Source organism: Patella vulgata, chromosome 2, assembly GCF_932274485.2.
Source record: "Patella vulgata chromosome 2, xgPatVulg1.2, whole genome shotgun sequence".
Taxonomy (NCBI): Eukaryota; Metazoa; Mollusca; class Gastropoda; family Patellidae; genus Patella; species Patella vulgata.
The window spans coordinates 23551323-23560694 of record NC_065880.2 but is presented as its reverse complement, the minus strand read 5'-3'; the positions used below and the strand labels follow the sequence as shown (position 1 = coordinate 23560694).

Below are 9372 nucleotides of genomic sequence, written 5' to 3'. Positions count from 1 at the left end.
TTTTAGTACGATACAACATAGACTCATATAATTGATTACATTTTATCAATTAATTGTCTTCTTTAAATGAAGAGATGTAAAGGGAAATCCGTGTCTCATAATCAGTACATAATTAGGATGAACGGACGTTAACAAGAGGTAATTTTAGGATACCGTTAAAAGTTACTGATAGAAGGAAACTAAACTAGTCAAAGTCTAACCAGTGACAATGAATGCTTCGTGTTCAAATTGTAGCTCCAGCGTATCCACCATGTCAATGCATTCAATATTCATGGTTTTATCCGAGATGTTGATAATGGTGGTGATATGTTGTGGGAATCTGCTAACCATTCTTGCAGTGTGGAGAACCAAGACACTTCAGACAATTCCCAACCAGTATATTGTTTCTTTAGCCCGTGCCGACTTCTTAGCTGGTCTTATACTGCCATACCACGCAGCTATGCATTTACCCGGAATTCGGAAATTTTTTGACAATGATAAATATCTATGTCGACATGTGGCTTTCTTTGTATCTTTGGGCCAGACAATTCAGTGCATAACTGTGATTGCAATTGATAGAGTTCTTTATATCGGCTTTCCTATGAAGTACCAACGTATTGCCTCCATGTTCCGAGCAAGGGTGATTATAATTTGGACGTGGATATCGGCAGTATTTCTTGGAACTCTACCAATATACGTCAATAATTGGCATCTTAGACGTAGTTGTCATTATACCTCAGTCATCCCTTATTATTACCATACCTATATACAGACTACTATATTTGTGTTTTTTTCTATCATAAACGCCGTGTGTTACGGCTACATTTTCTACATCGCTAAAAAGCAACAAGAAGCAATCAACCAACAGTTGGCCTCAGTAGATGACACAAGGCAGGCAACGAACATGAAAGCAGTGAAGATGTTTTTGACGGTATTTGGAATATTTTTCATATGCTTATCCCCGGGAATTGTGGCCCAGAATCTCGGCCGTACTATCGGTATACCTAATCGTGTTGTGGATGTGACTATTTTGTTGGCGGTGCTTAACTCTGGGATGAATTTCTTTATCTACGCAGTCAAGAATACGGACTTCCGTAGAGCGTTCGCGAAAATGTTATGCTGTCGCCAGATATCAGTTACTCCGGATACAGACCACACACACGTTAATTCGCGTCGTCGAACTACTACCAAGTATGTGTAATTAAAATACAGATGTGACGTCACCCTTTGATGTTGGCGTACCATTATTTCAATTAATCGTACGGGCAACTTGCCAATAGTACTTTATTCATACCAGTGAGATATTGGACTAGTGTGACGTAAAAGCTCGTGCGGAGTGTCAGTATTTTAAGATGTTTAATGGTCTCGAGCTTACGACATTGCGTAATATATTGTAAAAACATTCGGGCCTACGGCCCTCATGTTGTTACAATATATTACTTAATGTCTCGCTCTCGACCATTAAACAATACTTAAAATACAGATGTGACGTCACCCTTTGATGTTGGCGTACCATTATTTCAAATAATCGTACGGGAAACTTGCCAATAGTACAGTATTTTAAGATGTTTAATGGTCTCGAGCTTACGACATTGCGTAATATATTGGAAAAACATTCGGGCCTACGGCCCTCATGTTGTTACAATATATTACTTAATGTCTCGCTCTCGACCATTAAACAATACTTATCGTACCATAGCTCCGAAACGTACGACTCCCAAATAACAAGCGTATGAGGCCATACAAATGCGGTGGCGATTTAGTTCTGCATCTTGTGATACTTGCAGTATAGCATGCTAAAATTTTAAGGGTGATTATTGGGGTCAGAACTCTAAAGAATCCGTCAGAGACGATGAGAAGCGAATTACTGAAACAAACGTGTACCGTATGTTAGTCCCGATATGATCCAGTGTATGTTAAGGGGACGTTAAACCTCATTTTCCTCTCGATAAATATCTTAAGGGGATGTTAAACCCCATCCCCATTTTTGTCTTTATGGATTAATTATTGCAATATGTGTGATGTGGTCGATAAATAACTAAGTAGTTAAATTATCCGAGTCGAATGTTCAATGTGACAACCTTTTCTAAATTTGTGACCAATTACCGTTGTAATATATACGTACATTTATATCTGTTTGCGCGAATGAAAACAAAAACAACAAAATATGTATAAGTGAACTGATTCATATCTAAGTTAATACGAATGTTATTGTTTTCATTTACATATAATATTATTTTGTTCTCTCTCCATGAAACGATGTGTTATTGTTCGTCGTTAGTGTAATTCACCAGATGTGAAAATAAATTATGTTGTTTGTGGGTGCTCGTAGTTTGATTATTAAATGAGTTTTCTTTTTATTTATGTGTGTCCTTCACTTCAATTGGGTTAATTGGAAACTACATATATTGCCACCTGTTTATATTTCATTCATTATCTAATATTAAATGATTTCAAGGATGCACAACGCGAAATACAAATTATTTCCATTTCAAGTAGCAGATGAAGACAGGGAGTGATCAATGGCTTCGAATTTCTAGGTGCCTCCGATATCCATAAAATTTTTGTCTGGTATTTCTGATGGCTCGCCGACAAGGAAATATTGGTGTGCTGGCAAAAGAAATCCTAACAGCTGTAATTCACTGAAAACTTGGGGAATTTTAACCAGTGCAACACTGCATCCGTGGCCATTCAATTAATTAATTATCTGAAGCTGATACACAACGAACTGTGAAATCAGAACATAAGTTACTCGAAAGAACACGACATACGTCACATTTTTGTTGGTTTGTAAATAACTAAATATTTAAGCGTTCTGTTTGTATTTTATGAAACAAATTAGGTCCAGGATCGTTTGAATATAGCCTTTATCATTAAGCGCTCGATCGACTTGTAGCTCCTATGATTTTTTTCGAAAATCAAGAGTGGTTACGAAATTATTACAATTTGGTATATGTATAAGTGTACAATGTCCATGGCTATACATGTCATCATATATCTTTGTCGGCCACTTTTTGCAGTACTTTGGAGACGTTCGTTCGTTTCTGGAGTTTGACGTCCACTTCCACCTAAGGTGATATCGTAGAAAAACTTTGGGGACAAAGAAAGTGCCCCTAAGTAGTGGCGTAGCAGGGGTAGCTCCACAACAACTTTTAGTCTTGGAAGGAATTATTAGTGAGCAGAAATTCGCCCATGTATCTGTTATCACTCGTCACTTCAGTCAGTTATATAGAGGGATGACTCGTGTTTTCCTTTGACGTTCGTCACTTCCGATTCAGGAAACCTGTATTACTCAGCTATCGTAGCAATGATATCTACGTTAAAATTATATGTGGAACGTGTTTAATTAGTTCTATCACATATGTGATAATGACTGACAACCAATATTGTCCTTTAACTAAACCTCAGGGCACCCTGGAGTAATAACCTAGACTGTATATATAGCGAACAATAGAATCGAAATCGGACCATTATAACCGCGATCAAACTCTAGGTGAAAATGTTTATAGAGGCCAGAAGCGGATGAAAATCTCAAACAATAAAACTGAAAGAAAACACCGAATCCGGGAAGAAAATGTGATATGAACCCCATCAAGCAGGACACTCAAGTCCAGTGCAGGGGTCCCAAGTAAAATAAAAAGGTCTCAAGTCCAAGAAAAGGGACGGGTTTTATTTATTTAAAAGATCCCATGGCAGTTGGACGTTGATATAAGAGTAGGCCGTAGCGCCGCTGTTTGGGCAATATTTGCCAAATAGCACACTGTATGGCATATGCCAGTCTTCATTAACCCAGTCGGAACAGAAAAGTAGGGCGTTAAACCCTATTTCATTTCCTTTAATTTCTCCGCTCCAGTACGAATTGCGCATCATTTGCGGTCCACTGGGGAGCCGCGGTGGCTCGGTTAGTATGGCATCGGCACCTAACCTGGATGTCCCGTTGTTGGCTGAAAAATATCATCGGTATTTTGTACCGGCGTGGCTACCCTTGGTCAGTGTTGCAAGACTGATCAGCAAAGCACTTGAACAGAATTATTTTAATTAAGTTCACGGAAACTACTTGGAATCCTAACGATGCCGCTTTCCCGCTAAGGAAGAACTATACTTGTGACATATGTGAGATACGGCTTACTCGGATATCAGTTGGAATAAAATATAAGAGTAGGCTGTAGGACCCGTGTACATATTGGCGTGCAACTCAAAGAACCCTTGACAGTTGGAATTTCATATAAGAGACGTCGTAGTTCCACTATCCGTGCAAAATTGCCCTCATAGCACACTGTATGACATATGTCCGTCTTCATTAGCCCAGTCGATGCAGAACAATAGAACGTTAAACATAATTTCATTTCTTTTCTATGCGTTCCACTATCAGATTTTATCGTCCCCTCGGCTACAGGAAATATTTTCAAAAATGATTATTAAAATTTAACATTTGCTTTAAGTAATTATTTCAAACAAATTTCTCCAAAATTCGGCTTTTCACTTAGTCAATTCTGTTTCCGTGGAGTGGGTGATTAACCACTGCTGAACCACTAGTAAATTAGAATCCTCTATCGTTATTGACACTACCTTTTTGGCGCAAACAATGTTTATAAATCGGCATCAGCAAAAAGTTCAGGAAAACTGTGACACTTACATTTATGGTTTGAACCAGCTTCCCATATTCTTTTTAAAATTCGAGTTTCATCCCTGCTTTGCCAAACAGAAATGTCAGATGCTTATAGTACTATGAAGATGCCCATAACATGGGGGTTAATGTCCTACTTTTCTTCACCAACATTGTTAATGAAGTGTGATACGGGAAATTTTGCGCTACACCTACTTCCACCTGTACACATCGGTTTTACGTCCCACCCAAACAAATATACGCTTGCCAGGCCCCCCGTCCTGCACCACTGTCACTGATAACTGGAAACCTCACTGGAAAATCCCTAAGAACTTCAAAGCCAATCATCGGGATCTCGAAGACGAGTAGGCTGAAGCGACGCTGTTCGGGCAAAATGGCCCGTCATAGCACATTGTCCGTCTTCATTAATCCAGTTGTTAGAAAAGAGCAGAATGTTAAACCCAATTTCATTTGTTTTTCGCTAGATATGGGGAACGAAATTATCGGTTCAGCATGTAACTAAATCGACAGGAAAGTACTTAGGCGATATAATTTTCAAATTTTCTTTGAGAGGACCCTCGAACCCTGGTGACTAGGGCCTTTCAGAACGTGCCGATCCCTTAATCTTAATCCGCCCCTGATTAGGGCATTAATTCAAACCTTTATAACTGTTTGTAAATGTTTATAAATATCTCCACGTATTGATTATGTCAGTTCTCATTGAACAATCTATCGGTGTTTCAGAGTTATTTCCCTTCACCCAGACTGGCGTGAAATCACAAGTACACTATTCAAAGAGCCCCTCAACATTGAAAATAAATTACATTACAAATAAAAAAAACAAAACCGATTTTTTTCGAATAAGATATTAATTATGTTCTGAAATTTTTATACGCCCACATTTTCATGTGGTCGTATATTGTCGTCGCCCCTGTCCGTCCGTCCGTAATTGTTTGTGAACAGTCTACAGGTCACAATTTTTATCCGATTTCAATGAAACTTGAAATATAGGTTTATCACCCTAAAATCTCGGTTCCTTTCGATATTCGTATGTATCGGACTGTAACTTCATGGATTATGGCCCCTGGTTGTACGAAAAATCACGTTTTTAGCTTGTGAACACTGTAGAGGTCACAATTTTTATCCGATTTGGTTTAAACTTGATATGTATGTTTATAACCCACATATCACGGTTCCTTTTGATATTCGCGCATATCGGACCATAACTTCTTGAATTATGGTCCCTTATTGTACGAAAAATCGCGTTTTTAGCTTGTGGACACCATAAAGGTCACAATTTTTATCCGATTGAAAAAAACGTGTGAATATATCACCGTTACACCCCAAGAATGGTTGAGTTCGAATTTCGTAAAAATCGGACCGAAACTGACGGACAAAATGGCCGCCTCTCGTTCGGAAATAGTGTCAAAATATTACGTATCAGGGTTGTGGACCCTCTGGAGGTCACAATTTTCATCTGATTTTGATGAAACTTGAAATGCATGTTTATAACCCACATATCTCGGTTCCTTGTGATATTCGCGCATATCGGACCATAACTTCCTGAATTATGGCCCCTGATTGTACGAAAAATTGCGTTTTTAGCTTGTGGACCCCATAGAGGTCACAATTTTTATCCGATTTACAAAATCGTATGGATATATCACCGTTACACCCTAAGGATGGTTGAGTTCGAATTTCGTAAAAGTCGGACCGAAACTGACGGACAAAATGGCCGCCCCTCGTTCGCAGATAGTGTCAAAATATTACGTATCAGGGTTGTGGATCCTCTGGAGGTCATACTTTTAATCCGATTTTGATGAAACTTGAAATGCGTGTTTATAACCCAACGATGTCGGTTCCTGTAAATATTCGCGCATATCGAATTGTAACTTCCTGAATTATGGCCTCTGGTTGTACGAAAAATCGCGTTTTTAGCTTGTGGTCCCTCTAGAGGTCACAATTATTATTCGATTTAAAAAAGCCGTCGAATATATGACCGTTACACTGTAATGTTTGTTGAAAATTGGGCCAAAACTTCTGGACAAAATGGCCGCCCCTCGAACGCATATAGTGTAAACATCTGGTAAATCAAGGTTGTGGACCCTCTAGTGGTCACAATTTTGGTCCGTAAAAGATCCCTTGGGAGTTGGAATTCGATATAAGAGTAGGCCGTAGCTCCGCTGCCCGGGCAAAATTTTCCACATAGCACACTGTATGGCGTATGCCCGTCTTCATTAACCCAGTTTAGGAGCAGAACAGTAGGACGTTAAACCTCATTTCATTTCATTTCTTCAATCACACATACACGTTGCATTCCCATTACCTTTCTAGAATATGTAATAGTTATATACCTTGTTTTCAAGGTGTATGGGTTGATACACCGTCTCTTTTTTGAGTGGGGCTCCGAGGCGAATTTCAAAAGCATTTTTCATTTCACAAATTTATCAAAGTTTCACATTCAGAGCCCCCCAATTATCTCATCGCAAACGCTTATTTCTACTCAGGTAAATGATGTCAGTACACCGCACGTGCATTTCATCGTTTAAATCAGGTCAGGGGAAATGTTCATAACAGGGATATTGATTGGTTGAGAAAAGCAAAGGTCATCCAATCATTTTGTATAATAGCCATTTCTTGTTGTTTTGCCAACATCCTGACTGCATCGATTGTAGTCGATGGCAGAAATGAATGCGGGAATTCATCGAAGAATCCTACTTTATAATGTCACAGATATATATTTCTAAGACCGAGAATATCAGTTCTGCAAGAGATGTCAATGATCGCGAAGATTTAGAAGCCCGATCCTTCACAGAACAAGAAATTAAAGCCACGCAGATGAGTCGAATTTCGCCAAACACGAGGAAAAATACCAATTGCATAGGAATATGGTGACACTTCGAGATCAGTACAAAAGATTGGATTTTAACTTTTTTGATAAGCAAGGTACATTTTCTAATTTTTCGCACATATCAATTCATTAACTTCGCGAGGTATTGACATCCACTGACAGACAAAAATAAGAACAGCCATTAAATGAAGACGAGTTGGAATTGTAGAGTTCTCAAGTTTGTAGTGTAGAAAATGCCAATGGATTAATTTATACAAGTAATATATTTGGATTACGTGCTGCGGATGAGCATAAACCGCGACAAAATGTGAAAGTTTTTACTGTTGAAAATATTTGGATTATGTGTTGCGGATGATCATAAGCCGCGACAAAATGTGAAAGTGCGACAAAATGTGAAAGTGCGACTAGATATCAAAATGTGAGACAAAATGTAAGAATATGACTGAGAGTCGCACATTCGAAAAATGCTGAGACAGTTGAAAACGATGACTCTTTTACCATAACATGTTCAAAACGGGTTGTAGATGTTCAAATAAATATGTAAATCATGATTTTGTGACTTTTGTCCCTTTTCAACTGATACACGGCCACTTTTCAACTGATAAGTGGCCGTGAAAAGTGGACGTGTATCGGTGTATACCCTCCCATTTTCATCAAAGAGTCGAGAAAAAGTATGGGTATAAAATTACTTATCACAGTGTTCTCTGATAGAGGATGGTCGTTTATGTGTCAAACATTAGTAACCCGCTGTTATTTTTCTGTTTACAGATTTACAAATGCATTATTATGACACTTTCTCCATGTTGTTTATTATAACTGTGTATTAATAGATCTGCGGCATGGTTGTTCAAAGCTCCGTTAACTTATAACGACTCGTTAACATGGAGTTAACAGATCGTTATCTTCATCAGAGAGACAGTCTGTTGCTGGAAGCCCCGTTAAGTTTAACATGTCGTTAACTTGCCGTATATGCCGAAGTGTTGGTCTCCGTTATCTGTTTAACTTTAAATGAAATGAAATGAAATTGGGTTTAACGTCCTACTCTTCTGCACCTAACCTGGGCTAATTGAAGACGGGCATACGCCATACAGTGTGCTATGAGGGAAATTTTGCCCGGGCAGCGGCGCTACGGCCTACTCTTATATCGAATTCCAACTGCCAAGGGAAGTTTTACGTGCACGCCAATGTGTACACGGGACCTCGGTTTTTCGTCCCATCCGAACGACTAGGCAGCTGTCCTTGTCAGGCCCTCCGTTCTGCATCACTGACAAGGGGAAACCACGCCGGAAAATCGAGATGAACTTTCTCGGCCAATGCAGGGATCGAACACCCGACCTCCAGGCTAGCGAGCCAGCGCCTTACCCACTTAACCACGTGATCCCCTGTTTGACTTTAAAGGACAATATTAATGCCAGTCATTATCACATATGTGATAGAACTAGTTAAACACGTTCCAAATATGATTTTATCACAGAGATCATTGCTACGATAGATGCGTAATCAATGCTTCAGCAATCGGAAGTGACGAACGCAAAAGGAAAACACGAGTTATCCCTCTATATAACTGACTGAAGTGACGAGAGATAACAGATACATGGGCGAATTTCTGCTCACTAATAATTCCTTCGAAGACCAAAAGTTGTTATATACTATTCAAAAAAAGTAGGGGATATTTGATTTTGGGGGCATAATACTAAAATATGCAAATGACTACGAAAAAGTCACTATAGAACCTAACAGAAGAAACATTTCCAGTTACATGTGACGCCCAAACGCACCAATAGCTACCGCATGGAATGCAGGTGATGCTTGGGATCATCATGGGGGTCCAACCCAAGATTTGCACGACTCTGACTTTGAATGTTACAGTCATTGTGGCATTGAATTCCAGGGTGGGAACATCAGTTTAATTGTTTTAGTGACCAGAAAACAAATT

General features: G+C 39.1%; 1 protein-coding gene across 1 annotated transcript; it reads left to right on the top strand.

Annotated features, from left to right (window-relative positions):
• The first annotated feature begins 210 nt into the window (after positions 1-210).
• On the top strand, positions 211-2300 carry LOC130010832 (beta-2 adrenergic receptor-like). Its single transcript, XM_056098919.1, has one exon. It carries the CDS (start codon positions 251-253, stop codon positions 1178-1180), a length of 930 nt encoding a protein of 309 aa, XP_055954894.1. The 5' UTR covers positions 211-250; the 3' UTR covers positions 1181-2300.
• The last annotated feature ends 7072 nt before the right edge of the window (positions 2301-9372 follow it).

Bases quoted from the DNA above. Each gene is read 5' to 3' on its own strand.
- LOC130010832 (XM_056098919.1), top strand. From the start codon at position 251: ATGTCAATGCATTCAATATTCATGGTTTTATCCGAGATGTTGATAATG.